This window comes from Hylobates moloch, unplaced genomic scaffold (assembly GCF_009828535.3).
Source record: "Hylobates moloch isolate HMO894 unplaced genomic scaffold, HMol_V3 SCAFFOLD_6, whole genome shotgun sequence".
Classification (NCBI taxonomy): Eukaryota; Metazoa; Chordata; class Mammalia; order Primates; family Hylobatidae; genus Hylobates; species Hylobates moloch.
Genome location: NW_026652281.1, coordinates 68,953,614 through 68,978,284, shown reverse-complemented (window position 1 = coordinate 68,978,284; position 24,671 = coordinate 68,953,614). Strand labels below are relative to the sequence as shown.

Below are 24,671 nucleotides of genomic sequence, written 5' to 3'. Positions count from 1 at the left end.
AATGGAGGTTGTTTGTCCACATACAGAATTTTTTTACGTGCTTTTATTTGGGTAAAATTTTCTGAACTGTGTTTCAGATATTTCGTTGTTCTGTAGGCTATTTACTGTCATGCTGTACATTTTTTTTTTTTCTTTTGAGACAGACTTTCACTCTTTTTGCCTAGGGTGGAGTGCAATGGCACAATCTCGGCTCACTGCAACCTCCGCCCCCAGGGTTCAAGAAATTCTCCTGCCTCAGCCTCCCAAGTAGCTGGGATTACAGGCGCCCGCCACCATGCCCGGCTAATTTTTGTGTTTTTAGCAGAGACGAGGTTTCACCATGTTGGCCAGGCTGGTCTCGAACTCCTGACCTCAGGTGATCCACCCGCCTCACCCTCCCAAAGTGCTAGGATTACAGGCATGAGCCACTGTGCAGGCCATGCTGTACATTTTTTAAAGTAATGTTTTTATTATTTTAAAATCAATGTATTCTCCTTATAAAAATATTTTGGAAAATACAGTGAAACATGAAGAATAAAATAAAACAAGCCTTAATTCCGCCATCAATAGGTAACTAGTGTTAACATCTCTATTCCCTCCAGTTATTCTAATGTCTGTATGTTTTTACATCGTTTTCATGCTGAATTTTGAAGTCTTCAAAGCACATTTCTGCTTCCATTTATAAATGTTAAAAGTCTGTCCTTGTTAAATATTACAAACATATTCTTATTAGAAACTACTGTATTATTAGAAACTGCAAGGCATGTTTGGGTATAGGGGTAGAAGTTCATTTTGAACATACCCGCCAATTCAGGGTTAGTATTGGACTCCTCTATTAAAGCCGCATTTGTGTCCCGTTATACTGGATGTATATCACACGGGAGATCACACTCCAGGCTGAAGATCTTCCAGGACTTCATCCCCTAATTCCATAATCGTGACGCCTTGGCCTTTGACAAATATTTGAGCATCGAATGGACTTCTCAGAGGCCTCTCTGGCAGCCTAAGTGGGCCATGGTGCATGATCCCAGGTGAGCGAGAGGACAGTCAGGGTCGGGGCAAAAGTGCAAGAGGCAAAAGGGACGCTAGGCAGGTTTGAAATCTGAGCGAGTGGCAACCTCGCTTTTTCTTATCTTACTTTTCCGTGGTTCCACCCATTTGGGTGAACAATCTGGATTACCTCCATGGCAGGCCATGTTCCCAACAGGAGGCGGGCCTGATGAAGGGCTGGTGGGCGTGTTCCCGCCCAAGGTCCGCGTTGGCCCGCGCAGTGGCTGGGAGGCCCTCCCCACGCCCAACTGCGGGTATAAAGAGGCAGGCTGCGGACTCAGAGCAGCTCTGGGCTGCGCAGCGGGAAGGCTCGCCTACTCGGTCCGCATCCGTGTCGACCACCTGTCTGGACACCACGAAGATGCCACCCGTTGGGGGCAAAAAGGCCAAGAAGGTGAGTCTCCAGGGGACCCGAGGGAGCTCTCCTTCCCCTCCCACCTGCTCTGTACCCCAGCCTCTGGGAGCGCAGAGGAGCCCTCGGACCCTGCCTGGGACACATCATCCTCCTACTCCCTCCCCTCCCTCAGCCTCAGACCAGAATGTGCTTCCAGAACTTCTCCAGCAGGACCCCAAGGCGCCTCTGAGCCTCCCCACTACTTCCCCACGTTCAGAGCGCGCCCCCAGAGCGCCTCTCTCTCCCCTCCAGCCCCAGCCCCGTTTGGACCAGAGAGCGCCCCAGATCTATGTGATCCTTGCCCCTCAGACCCAAAGGCACCCTCTGAGCCGTCCCCGACGGCTAGGTGTCCCCAGAACTCCGAGCCTTCCAATGTCTTCTGAATCTGGCACCCCAAGACCAGAAAACTCCCCAGAGATACTGCTCCTAGCCCCGCAGGCGCGATATCCCGTCCCCACTGAGCCCCGCAGCGCGCCTCGCATGCTCCGCATCTGTGTCCGAGGCCGCCGCGAGCGCCCTCTGCACCCGGCGCGCCCAGAACAGGGAGGAGTGCGCGGCGCTGGCTCCGACATTTCCCGCCTGGATCCGCACCGCAGGTGTCAGGGCCGCCTCCCTGCCAGGTTCTCGCTGCACCCAAGGCCCAGGCGCTGGTTGGGTGATTGCAGATTTTCACAGGCAATTTGATGTCTGTGATGACAGAAAAATGTCATCCGAAATGTCAGCCTCGAAAACATGGTTTAAGAAAAAATGGGCAGAGTGTCTGTAAGATACTGAGGAAGGGCTGTTGATTAATTGTAAAACCCAATTCCAGCCCCAGATGAACAAGTCCATCTCTTGGCTTTCCCAGTGGCTTGTTGGGAGGAGTATTTTCAGTCCAGATGGTAGGGTTTCCTCTAATTTGGGGAACGGATGGATAGATGGACTGACTGCCGTGGAATGAGACTGGACAGGTGGGAAGAGAGAGAGAAGGATGGAGGGAAGAGAGAATAAACTTGACCTTTTGGTATCAAAATGCCCAGTCCCAGGCCTGGCACAACAGAGGCCCCCAGAAAATGGTAGGGAGGCAGATGGGGCCAGGCCAACTGTATCCTCTGGACTGTAAGGACAGCGAGAAAGGTCCAGCTCTCATCCCAGTGCCTGCCCTGCTGGAGAACCAGCTGAGGTGTGCCCAGTTTCTAAAGGGATGGCCTCCCAAATCAAAAAGACCTCTACACAAGGAAAAAGATCAATTCGGTTACAGATTCTAAATGCAGCATCGTGGATGCATGTTGATGGCATGAGTGGGTGTTGAGATGGCAAAGGACTATGGACTGTCACCAGTCAAAGGAGGGTGAGAATTTCGCCAGTCCCTAAATGTACTAAATGAACAGTCCGCAGAGACTGGGAAGAATGATTCCTATAGATATAGATATAGATATATAGATATAGATATAGATATATAGATATAGATATAGATAGATATAGATATAGATATAGATATAGATATAGATATAGATATAGATATAGATATAGATATATAGATATAGATATAGATATATAGATATAGATATAGATACATAGATATAGATATTTTTTGTTTGTCCCCATTCTCATAGCCATGTAAGTCTAACTTATTCCTCAAACTCAAACTCAGAAAATCTAACATTTTAAAGAATTATCTTTATAGAATTATCTAAGCAACAGATGAATGTAAGATGGAAAAAACAGTTTCCTTAGTAACTTGTTTCCGTGCATATGTCAGTGTTAAAACAATATATGGACAATAACATGTCTACACATTTGAGTTTAAAATTAAAATAAATGTTACAAAGTTTGCACATGTTCATTATAAACAACTAGGGAAAGCACAAAGAACAGTGCCTGTTAAATTCTGGTGTTATGTTCTGCTAGTTTGTTGTTGAGGCAAATATGCACTTCTTAGACAAAAATGGGCTGATATTACACATACGGTTTTGTAATACTTTTTCACAAAACAGTATATTTTTTTCACAGCACATTCCACTTTTTAAAAAGTCTGTTTAGCTTGGGAACAGAAAATCCTGAAGTCTAGATAATTTTAAAATGCAATAGAATGTAAGAGATAGTATTTCCAGAGGTAATCACTCAACAAGTGCATGAGCCGCATGGTAATTGAATCGCCACTACCCACCCTGCCACCCAACATCAGATCCTTAGCTATGCTGCACATTAAAATGTTGTGGTACTAAAGTTTGAAAACACACACATCAGTGAGAGCTGCTAACTGCCCAAATGTCATGAATTATTTTATCCAAATAAAAGTAGCAAGTCATATCTCATTTAAGTGACCCTTGTTATGTTTTTTATGTAACTGTGCTGGCAGTAGTGTGTGTGTATATATATATATTATAATATACATATTATATATATAATATATAATATAATATGTATATGTATAATTAATATGTATATTATATATAATATATAATATATAATATAATATGTATATTATTGTTGTTAATTAGGTCATAATCAAAGTTGTAGTTTTCAGATGTGACATTTAGATACATTGCAATCATGATGAATATTTGGATTTCAAAATGACATGTGAGCCATTTATATTTTTGTAGTGCTTTGTTATCTTATGGGCTCCCATAAGATAACATGGCTTCAACATTATGGCTTGAAAATGTTTTGATCTGAAAGATATATTAGGTAACATACAGCATAATCCTACCACTTCGCTTCTGTCTGGTGAAATGTCAATTGTTTCCTCTCTCTGAGCACCAGCTGTCCAAATGGCATGGGAAGGGGCAGTGGAGGGGAAGAGAATGAGTATGCGGGAGGTTCTAAGAAGGTGGCAAGGAATTGGGATGCAAAATCCTGTGACTGCCTCTCACAGATTTCTGGAATGCTTGTTATTATGTCAGCTTTTGTTTTATCCAGTTATTGGTAGTAAATGGAACACACTGGGTAAATACATCCCAAGTTATTCCTTTACACTATACAGTTTTTTTCAGGGCTGTCCCACCACCTCCGATCCCATTTAAAATCAAATATAGATATTATTTAAGCATAAAAGAGTCAGGAAGCCCTATGCTCCCCATCTGGAAAACCGTGTATAAATTACTCAGGGACTCTGGGTCTTAATTTCTCATTTGTGAAATGAGAGAGAGATCTCAATTGAATTAAGTACTATTTATTTTTAAAGTCTATGATTCTTTGAAATTACAAAAAATCTATTAAACTACAGAATTACTTTGTAATTCACAAAACCCTTTCAAAATACTTAATTCCAAATTTTTCCATAGAACAACACCAGGGTGATTACTGCACAGTATTGTAAATGGAATAAGTATGGAGATTGGGCTGAAAAATCATTCAACAAATTATTTAGTTGTCTCTTCCTTGTTCTCATCATAGAGTACAGCATGTGCACACTCATAACCTGGACTGTATAGCATAGCTACTGTTGTGGAAACTGAATTTTAACACCAAAGATGGAAGCCTTTGAGTGATTTGGCTACCTTTTCAGTCTTAAAATAAAATGGCTTAATAGCATTGCTGGGCACTGTGGCATGAGCCTGTAGTTTCGGCTGCTGGGAGGGTGAGACTGGAGGATCTTCTGAGCCCAGGAGTTCAAGTTCCTCTGGGCACATAGTGAGACGCTGTCTCTAAGAAAAAAAAAAAAATGGCATTCTATGCCATTTCAACTTCTTTAACAATTTTTTAACCCTCTCTTTAGTTTGTTGATAGAGTAAGAAGACTAGTATTTACCATTTTAAGAATCTGTGCTTAAGTGCAGATTTGAGGCTTTACAACAAAATCTTTTCATTTAATCCCTCAGCAGATAGTTCTTCAAACACACCTCCCATGGTGTTCTTCAAATACTCTTTAACGTGTTCTGAAAGACACCCCCCACACCCAGCACATACAAAGGAATACACAAATGTTTATTTTATGAGCATTCTGGTTGTTTGTCTTATATATAGCCATAAATGTATATATAAAATATACATTTTTCTCTGAAAATTCTAAAATGGTTATTTTTAACATTAAAATCTCCAAGAATATGTTAGCAAAAGTAATAAAAATAGAAAATTATCTTAAACACTCAAGTAACTCCTTTTCCTCCCTCATCTGTAATTTTAGGGCATCCTAGAACGTTTAAATGCTGGAGAGATTGTGATTGGAGATGGAGGGTTTGTCTTTGCACTGGAGAAGAGGGGCTACGTAAAGGCAGGACCCTGGACTCCTGAAGCTGCTGTGGAGCACCCAGAAGCAGGTTGGTGCAGAGCTCTATTGTAAGTTCTCATAAAGGAGCCAGGTGTGGTGGCTCATGCCTGTAATCCCAGCAACTCAGGAGGCTGAGGTGAGAAGACCACTTGAGCCCAGGAGTTCAAGACCAGCCTGGGCACATAGGGAGACCCAGTCTCTCAAAAGTTTTTTTAAAAATTAGCTAGGCATGGTGGTGCACGCTTGTAGTCCCAGCTACTTGGGAGGCTGAGGCAGGAGGATCGCTTGAGCTATTTTATGCAAATGATTTTGTGTATCTGCAGTGCTTTTGTAATTTAGACTGAGTGGTAGCTAGAATTGATGGAAACCCCTGAAGAGTCTTCCTGCAAGCTGGACTTCACCTGCAACATTTTTATATATCTCGTGCCTGGGCCTGACGTTTTCATGTTCTGGGCAACAAGAAAGGAGTGGTTATGCTACGGGCCCACAATCCCCTGTCCAAACCACATTTTGGGGTCAAACGTGTCTTGGAATCCAGGAATCTGGGGATGTTAGAAAGTTAAGACAGTACAAATGTAGCATATTATGTAACATTCCCAAAGGGCCCTGAAGCAGCCCCCATTGAAACACATTAATACATTTTCGCATCAAAATATATGACTACCCTCACTAATTGAAACATGTTTATCAATACCTTCATGTTGGTTCAGGTGATATTTTGCCCCCAAATGGTTTTGCTGCAAACTTACCCAACTGAAGAAATACTTCAGAATTTTATTTGACCTTTTAGAGTTCGCTGTGGAATTTCAAAAACTTGCATTTCTCAAGCTAAATCTATAAGGCTAATCTCCAACTATGCCATGTACATATATAATCATGTATCGATGTACATTTAGCTTCTATGATTTTAAAATAAGTAATATAATGAGGAGTTAAGGCCATAAAATGAAGGTAATCAATTAGTATAAGTGACATCATTGCGTAAAAGGGACTAGTCCTATTGTATTATGGGTTAGAGGATGAACCTAGGAACCTTGTGATCAGGAAAAAGTAGGTGAAAGGATACTCAAATTACCAGCCTCATTCTCTTGCTAAAGTTTATGCCCAAAGTTATGGTTCTTGCACCGAGTGGAAGCAGCTTTAATTCAGCAATGAATTCAGGTTATCGGGGTCTGGAAGAGTTTGAGGAATCTGCCTTTCTGATAATTGCCCCCAGGTGACTCTAAGATGGATCATACTTAGAGAATCACTGCAGTTTTAGAAGCATAATGAATAATCAAGAGTGAGGAGTTGTCTTCAACTGCTTGGGATCACTGCCCTGTGGAAAAATCTGATAAAATTTTATAGACCTTCTGCACTGCAAAATGTATTTATACATAAAAATTTGCACACATTTCCAGGGTTTTTTTCATGAAACCTCTGGAACTCCACCCAAGGACCATGTGAGTGGACTTCGTAGTTATAAACCATTTATTCCTAGCGTCCAGAAACCTAGTATATAGGCCGTTCAGCCCTCTCCAGCCACAGCAGCTCTGGGTTTATCTGATTGATATATGGGACTCCCTATATTTTTAATTGGTTCTGTTACTAATTAAAACAAGTTTGAAGCCCGCTAATTTAGGGATACTTTTGAGGTCCCACTGAGAACTTTCTATGATTTAAAAAATCATGAAAAATGTTTGGCTACAAGCTTACAAATCCATTTTCTAAAATTTAAAAGCTTTTTTTCACTTGTGTATTCATCTATTTACAAACAAAAATCAAGGTTTCTATGTTCCAGGCACTCTACTCTACTAGTCGTCTGGTATACAAGAGATGAGTATAGACTCATCTCCAGTGTTAGCCCCGAGGGCTAAGAACTTCAGTGTCCTAGTAATTTCCTAGCCTCTTACATAGTTGCTCCTGGACTTTTGGATTTCATAAACCTCTGAAATTTCAAAATAATTTTCAGGAGCTGATATATTAATAGCATGCTGATTTCTTACTTTGCCCAGTTAATTCTCCTAACAAAAACAACCACCATCCAAGTTTCACAGTCATTTTATAAAAGGAGTTTTTTTTCCACTATCTTACAATGGCAGTTTTTGACAAGGCTGAAAACAAAGATGGGTTGGGGAAACTTTAAAAAAAAGATGCCTATGCCTCACTCCAAACCAATTAAATCAGAATATCTGTGGATTTGACATTCCGATCCATAATTTTAAATTTGCAGGGGATCTAATAGGCAACCACAGCTTAGGGCAGCTATATTAAAACAAATGATACTTTCTTAAACTGAACACATTTAGCTATATGGGAAAAAAATCCCACCATATTTCCTCCAGCTGATAAAACTTTGCCACTTGGAGGCCTCACGCCTGTAATCCTAGCACTTTGGGAGGCTGAGGCAGGCAGATCACTTGAGGTCAGTAGTTCAAGACCAGCCTGGCCAACATGGCGAAACCCTGCCTCTACTAAAAATACAAAAAAATTACCAGGCGTGGTGGCAGGCGCCTGTAGTCCCAGCTACTTGGGAGGCTGAGGCTGGAGAATTGCTTGAACCCAGGAAGCAGAGGTTGCAGTGAGCCAAGATCACGCCACTACACTCCAGCCTGGGTGACAGAATGAGACTCCATCTCAAAAAACAAACAAACAAACAAACAAACAAAGTTTGCCATTTGGCATTCATCCATGGATCTGTGCTTGGAAATCTTGCTCCAATTCTTATTTCACCATGCTACCAGAATTATCTTTTGAAAACACTGTATTAATCACATCATCCAGTTGCTTAAAAACTAAATATTTCCCTGACTCATCAACTCCAGCCACTCAAAGTACTTGTCATCCCCCCAAATGCCATGCCTGTTCCTGCTTTATTATCTTTGCTCAGGCTGTTCTCTCTGGATGGAATTCCCTTCCCCAGCTTCTCTGCCTGGCAATAGAATTGAATTCTTCCAAGTGCAGCTCAAATGATTCCTCATCTTCGGACCTCCTTCGCCCCCTTGCCCCATGTCCTGGGTAGAAATGATCCCTTCTTCCTGCATAGCCCAACCATGCAGTGCTGTAGTCAGTTATTTCTGGACAGACTGTGAAGTTGTCCAAAGACAGAATAATGGATTGTTTATCCTTATGTCCGTGGGTGCCATCCACAAATACAGTCAATGAATAATAAACAAAATAAACAATGAACAAGATGAGCAAATACAGGAATATGAGCACCCCCCGCCCACCCATTCATCTAGTCATAGCAGGTTTGCAGGAGTTGCCAAGAGACTTCAGATCTCCCTCTCATCTACCCCTAAGATGTGCAAATGTCAAGCAACGAGAAATTCAAGCAGTTATTTTCCTGCTTGTTTATCTGACAGCCATTTGAAAACATCGTGTGTTAATAAACAGATAGAAATTATACCTTTCCTCATTCACTCTCCCAGTTCGTCAGCTTCATCGAGAGTTCCTTAGAGCTGGCTCAAACGTCATGCAGACCTTCACCTTCTATGCGAGTGAAGACAAGCTGGAGAACAGGGGCAACTATGTCTTAGAGAAGATATCTGTGAGTAAAACCAGCCATGGGACTTTTAGAAGGATATTGTCGACCTATTGCATCAACAAAGCTCCCATAGAGAAAAAGGTTCAACCTTTTCAGAGTTTTGTTTTATTTCTAATAATACAAAAATGAGAGGCGTGAATAACAGCCTTAGGTTTTATTTAGCTGGAATCCCCAAAATTAACAAAGAGGCATTTAGCGAAGCAGATGAAAGAAGAGGTATTTAATGATTAATGATTCTCCCAGTCTCTTGACTAAGTTGCTGAGTAAACTGGGCAACTTTAACAAATTCTTTCGTCCTTAATGTTTTTAAATGTAGCATGGCTAGAGGAAAGATCGTAGACATAATAAATCAGTAAACCTGGAATAGTGCCTGACTCAACCATGTCTACTTTGTGATGTTGAACCAACCCCTTTACCCCATCAAGGCTGAGGTTTCCAAAATTCCATGAGTGTACAGTGCTAGGTTTGGGGAGCTTTTTGTTTGTTGAGCATAACAAACAACTTTTAAAGTCTAAGTAATTAGAAAAGACCTTATTAGTTATGCGTTTATCTGCTAATTGAGAACATACATACAAAAACATCCTGAATTCTATAGGTATTTAAATTTAATTTTAATCTTCTTAATGATAAAAGCAAATCATCATCACCACCACTACTATTTGTTAGGTACTCTTCTAAGTGCATCTTAGGCACTGGAATATAACCAGATAACATCCTTCAATGTAAAAACTTTTACCATCTCACACATCTTTGGTATAATGTAATGTCATATATAATATATATTTATTGTTACTATCACTATTATTAGTGTTGTTGTTATTGCAAACTGTTCAACTTGGTAAAGCTTTGAACTATTCCATAACAGTCATTTTCTGGAATAAGATACTATTGTAAATATACAACTAAGATGTGAATGTTTGAATCATAATTTTATTTCAATTTCACATGAAAATTTAGATGTCTCATATACTCACCCACTTTAGGGGCAGAAAGTCAATGAAGCTGCTTGCGACATCGCCCAACAAGTGGCTGATGAAGGAGATGCTTTGGTAGCAGGAGGAGTGAGTCAGACACCTTCATACCTTAGCTGCAAGAGTGAAACTGAAGTAAAAAAAATATTTCTGCAACAGTTAGAGGTCTTTATGAAGAAGAACGTGGACTTCTTGATTGCAGAGGTAAACAAAGATGTGGTGAAAGATAAGACAAATACACCTTGTACATTTTCTCTACCTTTTGCTTTCAAGAGTACTGTGTGGGGTTAGGTGACAATCATAACTAGTAATAGTAATATTTAGTTTTTGAAATCGTTTTCCAATTCAGCGCTTCTGCGAAATTTGATTCAGTTCACCTGATATGGTGTTTTTCAAACTTTTTGACTGCAATTTACAGTAAGAAATCATTCTATTTCATTTTAAAAATGCTAACGGGTCACAATTCAAAGTTTGAGAACAGTAATAATGAAGTTTTTAAGCAATAGAATACGTTTTCAAATTGTTTTGGGAAAGGCTGGGCACGGTGGCTCACATCTGTAATCCCAGCACTTTGGGAGGCCAAGGCAGGTGGATAACGAGGTCAGGAGTTTGAGACCAGCCTGGCCAACATGGTGAAAATTTTTCAAAAATACAAAAATTTTGTATTTTTAGTCTCTACTAAAAATACAAAAATTAGCCAGGTGTGGTGACGGGCGCCTGTAATCCCAGCTACTTGGGAGGCTGAGAAGGAGAATTGCTTGAAACTGGGAGGCAAAGGTTGCAGTGAGCCGAAATCGCACCACTGCACTCCAGCCTGGGTGAAAGAGCAAAACTCTGTCTCAAAAAAAAAAAAAATTGTTTTGGGAGAAACGAGATTAAAAGTACTCTAACCTTAACTGATTCCAGTATTTTGAACACGTTGAAGAAGCTGTGTGGGCAGTTGAAACCTTGATTGCATCTGGTAAACCTGTGGCGGCAACCATGTGCATTGGCCCAGAAGGAGATTTGCATGGCGTGCCCCCCGGCGAGTGTGCAGTGCGCCTGGTGAAAGCAGGTGATGATAGATTTCAATCAGTTTGTGATTAGTAAGTCTTAAAAGAACACACTAGCGCACATCTGTCTACAAATCAGTGTATACTACTTTCATTAACATAAAAACCATTAATTTATTTTTGTAAGAATATTGATATTATTGAATCCCAGAGGAAAAGTTTTAAAAATACACACAGGCCATCCTGGCTAACACGGTGAAACCCTGTCTCTACTGAAAAATACAAAAAATTAGCCGGGCATGGTGGCGGGCACCTGTAGTCCCAGCTACTTGGGAGGCTGAGGCAGGAGAATGGCGTGAACCCGGGAGGCGGAGCTTGCAGTGAGCCGAGATCACGCCACTGCACTCCAGCCTGGGCAACAGAGTCAGACTCCGTCTCAAAAATAAAAATAAAAATAAAAATACACACACACACATACACACATACACACATGCACACACACACTAGGCTTTTGAAAGGAACAACTAGCCCTAGCTGGAGGTTTATCTGCAAGTGAGGTCTTTAAACATTAATAACTTTTAAGTTAGTTGCCCTGTTTGCCAAAGTTTTTCATTCTCATAAATTACTAGCTTTTTGTAATTGGTATAATAAATCAGAAAATCCTTTGATATAAAACACTGACTACCCAGTATATCTTTTGTATAATTGTAAACCCATTCCAAATATTGGGTTTCATTTCATTTAGAAGAAACCCACAGACTGTTTTTGAAACTGCCTCATTTTAAACCCAGAGAATAATTGTCGGGGGAAGAGCCTGACTCACTTTGTATAACAGAGAAATTTTGACTAGCATTTTGTTTAATCTCTGATTTTTACCCAACCCCTGATTTTTCATGAAAATAACTTTCATACTTGTCATTAAGAATAACAAATGTTTAGATTTAGAGACGAAATTGTATAATCATAATTTTTCATGGGGAAATATAACTATTAGGGGAGAGGCAAGTTAAGTTTTTGTAGAAAGATCAGAGGAGGCCTTCATTATCCCCATTGTTAATTGGCATGAATGCTTGGCCTGCATCTAATTCTTCCCTCATTCTGTACAGAGTAGATGGCCAGTTTTTTATATCGCTGCATCCTGTTTATATTCTTCATAGCACTTCTCACTTATCTCATTTGTTTAACTGTTTAATGGTTGACTCCCTCACTAGATTATAAGATCCATAAATGTAGAGACTATCTGTTTAGTTCAGTACTGAGTATCCTGTGTCTAGCATAGCATGTAGCACATAATAGGTCCTTAATAAATATCTGTCTAGTAAAGCTAGTCCATCTTCCAATGTTTAGTTCAAATTATTATACTTCCATGTATCCCTACATAATTTTTCCTACCCCAAGTGATCACTTTTTCCTCTCAGCAATTATAACATTTGCAATTTATACCACTCATTAAGAATATCCTGGCCGGGAGCAGTGGCTCACGCCTGTAATCCCAGCACTTTGGGAGGCCAAGGCGGACGGATCATGAGGTCAGGAGATCGAGACCATCCTGGCTAACACGGTGAAACCCCGTCTCTACTAAAAATACAAAAAAATTAGCTGGGCGTGCTGGCGGGCGCCTGTAGTCCCGGCTACTCGGGAGGCTGAGGCAGGAGAATGGCGTGAACCCGGGAGGCGGAGCTTGCAGTGAGCTGAGATCGCGCCACTGCACTCCAGCCTGCGTGACAGAGCGAGACTCCGTCTCAAAAAAAAAAAAAAAGAATATCCTCAGTCTGCGGTAGCTCACGCCTGTAATCCTAGCACTTTGGGAGGCCGAGGTGGGCGGATCACAAAGTCAGGAGATCGAGACCATCCTGGCTAACACTGTGAAACCTCGTCTCTACTAAAATAAATACAAAAAAAAAAAAAAATTAGCCGGGCGTGGTGGCGGGCGCCTGCAGTCCCAGCTACTCGGGAGGCTGAGGCAGGAGAATGGCGTGAGGAGGCGGAGGTTGCAGTGAGCCGAGATTGCGCCACTGCACTCCAGCCTGGGCGAAAGAGCGAGATTCCATTTAAAAAAAAAAAAAAAAAAAAGAATATCCTCAGTCTATAGTTTCCAGTCATCGAGAATGTTAATAGGGTTCTGTGGTTAAATACATTTAGAAAATGCTGTGTTAAACCAAATTAAGCAGATATCTTGTTTTGTTTTGTTTTTTGAGACGGAGTCTCGTCACACTGTAGCCCAGGCTGAAGTGCAATGGAGCGATCTTGGCTCACTGCAACCTCCGCCTCCCAGGTTCAAGCGATTCTCCTGCCTCAGCCTCCCGAGTAGCTGGGATTACAGGCACCTGCCACCATGCCTGGCTAATTTTTTGTATTTTTTAGTAGAGACGGGGTTTCACTATTTGGCCAGGCTGGTCTCGAACTCCTGACCTCGTGATCCACCCGCCTCAGCCTCCCAAAGTGCTGGGATTACAGGTGTGAGCCACTGCGCCCGGTTTTAGGCAGATATCTTTACTGTGGAACTTATCAATATCTTTGATATGTTCACATATATTCCTAGTCTCCAAGAAGGTGATGTAGTGAACAGCTACTTCCTAACTTAATTGATCATGGAACATTATTTTCATGGACCAAACCTTGGAAAACCCTGTGCTAAATTATAAAATTGTTGATGTCAGGAACAATGTCCTTTATTTCTGCTTCTCTATAATCTCTTGCAAGGAGGCTTACACCTAAAAGACATCCAATAAGTAGCCAACATATTATTAATTTATTAACAGAATGAAGTTAAGCAAGGAAAGAGAAACTCTGGCAGCACAACATCCAAAAAAAAAGGGTAGCCAAAGATCTTCAACAGCTTATAGCTTAGTTGATATCAATGACCTTGCCACTTGGTTCCAGACTTGGATATTGTGGATATATATACTTGTAAGTATATGTATACACAATCTGATGAATATATATATATATTTATATATATATATATATGATATACAAGTATATCTATACATACAAGTATATGTATATATACACACACATATTCTGGATACATAGGTATACACACACATACAAGTATATTTACTTCTGGATACTTGTATATATTCACAATATTCAGGTCTGGAGCCCAATGGGAAGGTCAGGGTAAGAGAGAGGAACATGGGAGAGATCTGGATATAGATGGTATTGAAAGCCTAGGACAGAAAAGGAAGTTTAAATGGGGAAGAAAAGATGAATCAGTGCAATCTTGGAACACTCCAGTTGAGAGTTTTAGCCTTGAGGAGGAGACAGCACAGAACATGAAGACATTTTTAAAAAGAATATTGAACAGAATATTTATTAAAATAATAAACCAGCAAGGTAGAAACAATACTTGGAGAGTGTGTGGGAAGTTGCAGAAGCCAAGAGAAGGGGAGTGTCAATGAAGGAGGAAGTTGTCCACTAGGTTGCATACTGCTGAGAGCTTCAGTGAGATGAGAGCAGAGAAGCAGCTGCTGGATTTGGCAAGGTTGAGGTCATTGATAACCTTAACAAAAGTTGTTTCAGAGGAATGAAGGGGAGTGAGGCCTACTTGGAACAAGAATGAAGAGCAAACTGCAGACCCAGCCCAGCAACAGCAAAGACACCTGCCACTCACCACTGGATTCCATGGGTTGTGGCACCAGCTTTGCTGCTCCTGGGAGCTGAACACTGGGGTCACTCATCACTCATGCTGCATCCAGAAATAATCTCTCTTGCTCTTGTTCTTGGTATCTCTATATACAAAATACAAAATTTTAGGCCATGAGTCCATCCAAAAAAGTCCTTTTTGGTGAGTTGGTTGGTTGGTTGGTTGGTTGGTTGGTTGGTTGGTTGGTTGGTTGGTTTTGAGACAGAGTTTTTGCTCTGTTGCCCAGGCTGGAGTGCAATGACACCATCTTGGCTCACTGTAACCTCTGCCTCCTGGGTTCAAGTGATTCTCCTGCCTCAGCCTCCCAAGTAGCTGGGATTACAGGCGTGTACTACCAGGTCCAGCTAATTTTGGTACTTTTAGTAGAGACGGGGTTTCACCATGTTGGCCAGGCTGGTCTCGAACTCCTGACCTCAGGTAATCCACCCGCCTCAGCCTCACAAAGTGCTAAGATTACAGGCATGAGCCACTGCACCTGGCCCAAGAAAGTCCTTTTTGGGGGTGGAAACAACCTCAGAGTTCATCAACAGGTGAATGGATAAAACAAAACATGGTGTATCCATACAATGAAATATCACGCAGCTATAAGAAGAAATGAAGTTCTCAAACATGCCACAACAGGGATGAACCTTGGAAACATCATGCTAAGTAAACTAAGCCACTCACAAAATGACAAATATCATATGATTTTGTTTATATGACATATCTAGAATGGACAAATCCACAGAGACAGAAAGTAGATTCGAGGTTACCAGGGGCTAGCAGAAGGGGAAAATAGTTAGTTCTTAATGGGTACAGTTTCTCTTTGGGGTATCGAAAAAATGTAGAAATAGTGACAATGGTTGCACAACATTGTGAATATAATTAATGCCACTTAAAAATGGCTAAAATCGGCCAGATGCAGGGGCTTATGCCTATAATCCCAGCACTTTGGGAGGCAAAGGTGTGAGTATCGCTTGAAGCCAGAAGTTCAAGACCAGCCTGGGCAACATAATGAGGCATTGTCTCTACAAAAAAATAAAGTTTTTTAAAAAGGTTAAAATGCCCAGTTTTACATGATATATATTTTACCACCATTTTTAAAATGAAAAAAAAAAGGAAAGAAAAGTCCTATCTGGGAATTCCTCACACTTTGAGAGGATAGAGTAAAAGAATTGTAATGTCATGATGCCTTCTCAAATCTTCTGGAGAAGGAAACTTGCAAAATCATGTCTAGTGATTGCCATGGTAAATCATCTTTCGTCCAAATATAGTTAAGAACATAATGACTATAAAGAAAGTTTTTGAAGAAAATGAAATATCTAAAACATATTTTGTTCTCACTAAATCAAACTTCACAGCACCAAATTTTACAAGAATACTGTAGGAACACAATCCCATATAGTTGTGAGTCTGGGGAGGCTGAAATGTAAATTAAAAGCTTGTCAAAATGATTGATAGGCTAGTAACCACATTGAGTAGCTGAAGTCAAAGGATTTTTGAGATACTTTTTCCCCAAACTATTAATCCTAGACACAAAATTCCTTCTAGAAAACACATGTCTAAAAAACTTTTTTCCAAATTACATTCTGCTGCTGTGCCCAAGAAGGCTAATGAACTTATTAAGCTGGCCTGGTAAAAAGGAATATTTATTTACACCTCAAGTAAGGAGTATGGTAAACACAGGTGTAATCTAGCAGCTGGGAGTGTTGAAAAATTATTGTGCTTGCAACATAATGTCCAATGTTGAAAAGTTTGACTACTAAAATTTGAAGTTTAAAAAAACTCTAATAATTTTTTTTTGAAAAAAGATGGACAGGGCTGGGCGTGGTGGCTCACGCCTGTAATCCCAGCACTTTGTGAGGCTGAGGAGGGCAGATCACGAGGTCAGGAGATGGAGACCATCCTGGCCAACATGGTGAAACCCTGTCTCTACTAAAAATACAAAAATTAGTATGTCATGGTGGCGTGCACCTGTAGTCCCAGCTACTCAGGAGGCTGAGGCAGGAGAATCACTTGAACCCGGGAGGCAGAGGCTGCAGTGAGCTGAAATCGTGCCACTGCACTCCAGCCTGGGCAACAGAGCAAGAGTCTATGTCTCAAAAAAAAAAAAAAAAAAAAAAAAGATGGACAGCCAAATGGCCAAATGTGCATAAATTACACTTCAATTATACCAGACTCTTCAAAGCATTTTTCACAGAAAGCACTTCCTGCCTGCTAGTAATCATTCTTACTCAAAGGTAAGAGAGGTTTGTGGGGAATGAGGACCCATTGCAATGCTTCCAGTTCATCATTCCAGTTAAAAGCTTCCTGCTGGGTGTTGTGGCTCATGCCTGTAATCCCAGCAGTCTGGGAAGCTGTTGGATCACTTGAGCTCAGGAGTTCGAGACCAGCCTGGGCAACATGGTGAAACCTCATATCTATAAACAAACAAACAAACAAACAAACAAAAATTAGCCAGACGTAGTGGCACACACTTGTAGTCACAGCAACTTGGGAGGCTGAGGTGGGAGGATTGCTTGATCGCTTGAGGTGGAGGCTGCGGTGAGCTGAGATCACACTACTGTACTCCAGCCTGGACAACAGAGTGAGACTGTGTCTCAAAAAATAAAAAAAACTTCCTGATTCCCGATAGAGAGGAGAGCTGGCCCTGCTGGTTTCTGGTGCATCCCTAAGGCTATCATGCTCTTCCCACTCACAGGAGCATCCATCATTGGTGTGAACTGCCACTTTGACCCCACCATTAGTTTACAAACAGTGAAGCTCATGAAGGAGGGCTTGGAGGCTGCCCGACTGAAAGCTCACCTGATGAGCCAGCCCTTGGCTTACCACACTCCCGACTGCAACAAGCAGGGATTCATCGATCTCCCAGAATTCCCATTTGGTAAGACCAACATTTGATGAATCATCTCAATATCTTCATTTGATAGTCATATAAACTCAAGTAAATCTATACCCAGAGATCTTTTGTCATAGTGAAGAGATGGCTTGGTGTCTCCATGTCTTGTCCCTGGTTTCTGTCCCTGCAGCCAAAAGCCCCTTGGTATTAGAGAAGAGCAGAAGGAAAGGATGGTCCTGGCTAGCAAAAAAGATCTCTGAACTTAAATATAAAATCTGAGGTGAATCAGCATCTAAATAGACAACCAGTGAGTCATACTTTGGGGTTGGTGAGGATGCCCTCCGTGGGGGAATCAATAGATATTTAGTTCTAGTTCCAGCTCTGTTGCTAAGTCCTGTCACCTTAGGAAAATCTTTGAATTCCTCTAGCTCTCAAATTCTTTATTGGGAAAATAAGATCAGACCAGTTATCTCTAAGGTCCTTTTCTCCAATTTTTAATTGGCTCAGCTACTCCAGAGTTTTGGGATTGCAGGCAAGATACCATCATCGAGTGACTGTATAACAAGTTTTAATGAAGAGACCAAGCAGATGAAGTGAGGGGATACTTGCAGTCCGGACAGAAGGAAAAAGTTTCCCAGCATGTTTGGGAAGAGGGGGTGGGTTGACCTCACAAATTAAGCCAGAGTGGTCAGCAGGGGCAGAGCATGCCCAGCCTCCTATTTCCTTCTAAGGCCTTTACACCCTATCCTATATTTTATAGGGACCCTTAGACAAGTAAGATATTATAAAATACAATCACTCTGGAGGAACCACGAAGGAAGAAAGGCAAGGCATTTGTGTTACTTACTGCTGTATAACACATTAAATTAATGCAAAATGTAGTGGCTTGAAAAACCATTTCTTATCTCACAGTTTCTCCAGGTCAAGAATTCAGGGATAGCATAACTAGGTGGTTTTGGTTCAGGGTCTCCTAAGAGGTTGGAGTCCAGATATTGGCCAGGGTTATTATAACCTGAAGGCCTGTTGGGAGCTGGGGGATCTACTTCCAAGCTCACTTAATTGGTTTTTGGGAGTTAGTGTCAGTTTCTTGCTGTCTGTTGACTGGGGGCCTTAGTTCCTCAGCTCATGGGCCTTTTCACTGTGATGCTGGAAAACATGCTTGAAATGTGTGATGCTTGCAACATGGCAGCTGGCTTTCCCCAGGGTGAGTGCTCCAAGAAAGTGCAAGGCAGAAACCATAATGTTTTGTATAGCCTAGCCTCTGAAGTCACATGCCAGTTCTGCCATATTCTATGGCTCTCACAGACTAGCCCTGTTATAATGCAACAGGGACTGCACAAGAGGAAAAACATCAAAGGGCAGGGGTCATTTGGAACCCTCCTGAAGGCTGGATACCACAGCATGTAAAAGTGAACATATAACACAACGTAGCACAGTTTTTCTTAAATGTAAAAATTGAATATTGAAAACAATTCATTTATGGAAAATTACATACTTGTAGCTACTTATCTTGAATTTTTATGAAAAGAATGTATAATGCCTAATGGCATAATGCCACTTATTACAGGACTGGAACCCAGAGTTGCCACCAGATGGGATATTCAAAAATACGCCAGAGAGGCCTACAACCTGGGGGTCAGGTACATTGGCGGGTGCTGTGGATTTGAGCCCTACCACATCAGGGCAATTGCAGAGGAGCTGGCCCCAGAAAGGGGCTTTTTGCCACCAGCTTCAGAAAAACATGGCAGCTGGGGAAGTGGTTTGGACATGCACACCAAACCCTGGGTTAGAGCAAGGTAAGCATCTTTTTACTAACCCAAACTAATTTAGATTATGAATATGTTCAAGTGAGGCCATTTAGAAGACGGCAGCAAATTTGTTGTGTGATGATGAAGAATCAGTCATGCCCAAATTCTCTCCCAGAGATGTTTACAAAGCATCCTTATTAGGTGATTTCTGGAGATTGTTTTAAGAATATGGAATGTATTTGGCCTGATTTTGGATTTTGAGAAGAAAAAGAAAAATTTAAAAAAAAATTTTTTTTTTTTTTTGGCCGGGCGCGGTGGCTCAAGCCTGTAATCCCAGCACTTTGGGAGGCCGAGGTGGGCGGATCACGAGGTCAGAAGATCGAGACCATCCTGGCTAACACGGTGAAACCCCGTCTCTACTAAAAAAATACAAAAAATTAGCCGGGTGAGGTGGCTGGCCCCTGTAGTCCCAGCTACGCGGGAGGCTGAGGCAGGAGAATGGCGTGAACCCTGGGGGGTGGAGCCTGCAGTGAGCTGAGATTGCACCACTGCACTCCAGCCTAGGTGAAAGAGCGAGACTCCGTCTCAAAAAAAAAAAAAACAAAAAAAAATTTTTTTTTAAATATAGGCTGGGTGTGGTGGCTCACGCCTGTAATCCCAGCACTTTGGGAGGCCAAGGTAGGCGGATCACTTGATCTCAGGAGTTTGAGACCAGCATGGGCAACATGGCAAAACTCCATCTCTACTAAAAATACAAAAAAAATTAGCCGGGCATAGTGGTGCATGCCTGTAATTCCAGCTACTTGGGAGGCTGAGGCACAAGAATTGCTTGAACCCGGGAGGCAGAGTTTGCAGTGAGCCAAGATCATGCCACTGCACTCCAGTTTGGGCAACAGAGTGAGACTCTGTCTCAAAAAAAAAAGAATATAGAATGTAAATAAATGTAAGTGGCAATGAAATGTGATTTCATGCTCTAGTAAAGCACCATTAGTGTGGTGCACAATAATCTTAAATTGCATTGATTTTTAAGAGTTAAGGATCACTTAAGTATAGCTAATACTGATTGTTCTATATCAAGCATGATTTTCAGAGCTGGGAATATGGTGGCAAATAAGACAGGCAAGGTCTTTGCCCTCAGAGTTTACATTCCAATGGGGAAGATGAATAATACACTAGTAAAAAAAATTTATGTCAGGCACTGGGAAGGGCAGTAGGAACATAGAAATGAAAACCTGTGGATTAGAGACTCACAGTCTACTGGGTAAAAGAATACGAAAGCCAGTGTATTATAGTGTGGTACTGCTTTAGTAGACGTATGGATAGAAAAGTAACAAGGGAAAAGAAGGACTGTCTGCCTAACAGAAAGATATTTTAAAAGAAGGGTTTTGGGGCTGGATTCTGAAGGCTCAATAGGCTTCTACCATATAGAGAACTAGGAAGTGGGTAGAGAACAGGTGCTCCAAGCAGAGGTAGCAGTTCCACTCTGTTCAGCAGCTGTTAACGGAGCACAACTATCTGTCAGATGCTGTTGTGGATGCTGAGGTAGCAAGCTAAACAAGGAGCTAGCCATCTAGCAGGCAGAACGATAAACAGGTAATGTCCAATGAGTATAGTAAGTCCAAGGATGAAGATGTGCACAGGTGTGCAGGGCCTGAGCTAATGTCCCAAGGGGCAAAAGGCAGAGGGAGGGTGAATGAAGGATTTCTAACAAAGCTGATGCCTGAGTTGAATTCTGAGAGAGGAATTACATTGCCAGAGGAATAGCCCTCAGGAAAGCACTGAGAAGTGGAAAGAGAATGACACATTGAGAAACTGGAAGTTTGAGAATAGCAGACAGAATTTGGTGGAAGACACCTCCCAGGAGGAGGAGGCAGCCTCTTTATTCATGCTCAGGAGTTATGTAGGACCCCATTCCAAAGGCAAAGAGGAGGCTGGGTGGTCTCAGGTAGCCCAGGGCAAGGTTAGATTAGCAAGTTAGCAAGTTGTAATCGCCATGTGAGGAAGACTTGCTAGGAGGGACAGCAGACAGGTTGAGGCCTGAGCTAGAAGGAAGCAAAGGAAATAGAAGGGCAGAAGTGGAGCCTGCAGAGTGAGAGGTGCAGGAGTTATCCAGGGTTTGGGGAAGAACAACCAAGGTGAACTCAGCTGGCTCATGAGGATGTGAGGAAGGACAGGTAGTATGAGTGGAATAGACAGTACTCCTATCCCAAATTTTCCCTGTACATATATTAAAAGAAGAAATTCAAGGTGGGCATAGTGACTCACACCTGTAATCCCAGCACTTTGGGAAGCCGAGGCAGGCGAATCACTTGAGCTCAGGAGTTTGAGACCAGCCTGGGCAACATGGTGAAACCCTGTCTCTACAAAAACTACAAAAATTAGCTGGGTGTGGTGGCATAGGCCTATAATCCCAGCTACTCAAAAGGCTGAGGCAGAAGAATCAGTTGAACCCGGGAGGCGGGGGGTGCAGTGAGCCAAGATCATACCACTGCCCTCCAGACAGGGTGACAGAGTAAGACCCTGTCTCAAAAAAGAAATTCAAAGTAATTTTAGACTTACAGATTGAGGGGAGGGGGTGGATTTTTTAGTCCGGATGAATGTGTGTTTTAATGGATGCACTCTTAGAATCCAAAGATGGCTCCATCAATGTGCATTCATAACAGAACAAGAAAACATATCAGTTTTTACATCAAAGGGCACCTTCTATGACAAAATCCATTGTTAATGAGGCAGATGCCTCTGGAGGAAACACTGTAAAAAGCCATCCAGCAGAATGAACCGCTTCCCAGTCCCTCAACTGCTTCTGATGTTTCTTCTCATCTACAAAAGTAAAATACAGTGTACAGTAACCTTTTAGTGAAAACACAGCATCATGGATGGAGACAAAGCCTGCTGCTGATGGTTGTTGCTGTTCAGCAGCTGACACGGGTATTCTAGTGATGCTACTGTGCTGCTTAGTTACCCTGAGCACATGATTTTTTTTACGGCATTAATGGTATGTCATACTTTTCCTGTTAAGTATTAATGTGTGGATAAGTATAAGCAAATGATTGTTTATCAGTAGCATATAAATTCGGAGTCAGGAATCATGGTGAAGCCAAACAACCACAGACTGTCCCCACAGGTGGCTGAGATTGACACCTTTGCTTTTTAATGTCTGATAGGCAACTTTGTGTGCTGCATGAAATTATTTAAAATATTATATAATTTTTAAATGGTTCCATGATATAAAGACCAAAGCTAGGAGAGGAGTCTGATGTCTGATGTCATGTGTTTTGTTCACACAGGGCCAGGAAGGAATACTGGGAGAATCTTCGGATAGCCTCGGGCCGGCCATACAACCCTTCAATGTCAAAGCCAGATGGCTGGGGAGTGACCAAAGGAACAGCCGAGCTGATGCAGCAGAAAGAAGCCACAACTGAGCAGCAGCTGAAAGAGCTCTTTGAAAAACAAAAATTCAAATCACAGTAGCCTCAACAGAAGCTATTTTTGATGAATTTCTAGGTGTTTGAGCCACAGTTCCTACAAATACGGAAAAGAGGGTTAAAAAGCAGTGCTTTCATGAATGCCATCCTACACATATTATTGCTATTACCTGAACAAAATAGAATTACAAATAGCACTTGATAATTTTAAAGTATGTTTTAGAAATTTTCTTAGGAGCAAAGTAAGTACAAAGTAAATCTTGAACAGGTTCACTAAGCACCCACCCTGTGTAAGGTATTATAGAAATCACTGCAGCACAGGAAAAGTAATTCAGATGTTAATCCCACTTGAAGAAGTTGGTAGGCTAGCAAAGAGGATGAGACATGAACTGTCATAAAGGACTCAGCAACCAGCCAGGGACAGATAAAGTGCTATGGAAAGGGGCTTCCAAGTTCTTTTGAACATGACCCTTAGTAACAAACACAACTTATATAATGACCCAGCAAAACATATCACATCTTACTGTCTAAATTAAATGTGTGATCCATCCTAGTATTTTCTATTCTATTCCTTTTCATTCTATTTCATTTATAAAACATGCTAGTTGAGACTTTTCAAATGGATTTTTATGACCCACTACTGGGTGTGGATCCACAGTTTGAAAAATATTGCTACAGGACACTTCAGATAAGGAGACCATCCTGTTTAAGTTTATTCTTATAAGTAGGTCAGTCATATGAGACCTGATCAATAAATATCCAATACCTAGAGTCCTGCTCTCAGAGTTCCAGAGTTCTTCTGTTTCCTGACCCACTTTTCTACCAGTAAAAGACATAGACCAATGGGGAGGAGGGAGGAGAGATGGATATTTCAGCCCTCTCCATCCTAGTCAACACTGGATCCACCTAGTGCCTCTGGGCCATAAGGCTGAGCAGAGTGAGCTTGTATTAGTTGGTAGCTTTTAAAAAATATAATAAGAAAAAAGTAGAGATTCTCCAAACTCTAGCCTGGTTTCCTAGATTGAGAACTATGATAGTTTTCTCTGATAATTTAATATCTACTCTCCTACAAAAGCTCAAGCCTGAAGATACAAGACTACTAGAAGGAACATGACTACCCTCAGTGTATTAGAAAAGAGGTCATGCTGCTTTCTAAACATTCTTGAATTGTTTGAGCTGTTTTGAAATTGTAATTCTTTTCAGCTATTAAAAAGAAGAGCAATGAGACTATATTGCTTGTATTTTATTCTTATCCTGGTTCTACAATTTGCTAAGTCTTACATGAAACCTCTATACCTCAATTTCTTCACCTGTTTAAAAGAAAAACCTACTTCACAAGTATGCTGGAATTTTAAAGGAGCAGGTGGCAGTATTTAAAAGGAAAAGAGGCCCTACTGGCTCTTTCTGGAGAGCCAGTCAGGGAATTCTAGAAAACAAAAATAGGCCAGGTATGGTGGCTCACGCCTGTAATCCCAGCACTTTGGGAGGTGGGCAGATTACTTGAGGTTAGGAGTTCAAGACCAGTTTGGCCAACATGGTGAAACCCCGTCTCTACCAAAAATACAAAAATCAGCCGGGTGTGGTGGCACGCACCTGTAGTCTCAGCTATTCAGGATGCTGAGGCAGGAGAATCACTTGAACCTGGGAGGCAGAGGCTGCAGTGAGCCGAGATTGCACCACTGCACTCCAGCCTGGGAGACAGAGCGAGACTCTGTCAAATAAATAAATAAATGGAAAGGCAAAGAAATTGCCAGAATTTTCTTACTAAGAGTTAATAATCCACCCCTAATCCCTCAATGCACAGAAACAGAGCCAAAGCAGCACAACTTTCAGAGGCTGCATATGGCTAGTGGAAACAAGAGTGAACTCCACTTTTTTTTTTTTTTTTGGCAAAGTTGTTATCTATCACTTCTCATATTCTCAAA

At 41.5% G+C, this 24,671-nt stretch overlaps 1 protein-coding gene and 1 long non-coding RNA gene across 2 annotated transcripts; one reads left to right on the top strand and one right to left on the bottom strand.

Moving 5' to 3' along the window:
- The first annotated feature begins 1,313 nt into the window (after nucleotides 1–1,313).
- Nucleotides 1,314–23,976, top strand: BHMT (betaine--homocysteine S-methyltransferase). Its single transcript, XM_032156980.2, has 8 exons — nucleotides 1,314–1,423; nucleotides 5,534–5,666; nucleotides 9,028–9,146; nucleotides 10,127–10,318; nucleotides 11,021–11,168; nucleotides 17,436–17,618; nucleotides 19,141–19,369; nucleotides 22,609–23,976. Exons 1-8 carry the CDS (start codon nucleotides 1,391–1,393, stop codon nucleotides 22,790–22,792), a joined length of 1,221 nt encoding a protein of 406 aa, XP_032012871.1. The 5' UTR covers nucleotides 1,314–1,390; the 3' UTR covers nucleotides 22,793–23,976.
- LOC131383809 (uncharacterized) lies at nucleotides 9,020–14,833 on the bottom strand. Its single transcript, XR_009214136.1, has 4 exons — nucleotides 14,723–14,833; nucleotides 11,006–11,155; nucleotides 10,118–10,230; nucleotides 9,020–9,144 (listed from the first exon to the last, which is right to left on the bottom strand). It is a non-coding gene; the product is annotated as an uncharacterized LOC131383809 (long non-coding RNA).
- Nucleotides 23,977–24,671: the final 695 nt, after the last annotated feature.

Excerpts from the sequence above, each read along its gene's own strand:
- BHMT (XM_032156980.2), top strand. The coding sequence starts at position 1,391 with ATGCCACCCGTTGGGGGCAAAAAGGCCAAGAAG. Across the intron at positions 10,319-11,020 it reads TGGACTTCTTGATTGCAGAG|TATTTTGAACACGTTGAAGA; the intron begins GTAAACAAAGAT and ends AACTGATTCCAG. Across the intron at positions 19,370-22,608 it reads AAACCCTGGGTTAGAGCAAG|GGCCAGGAAGGAATACTGGG; the intron begins GTAAGCATCTTT and ends TTGTTCACACAG.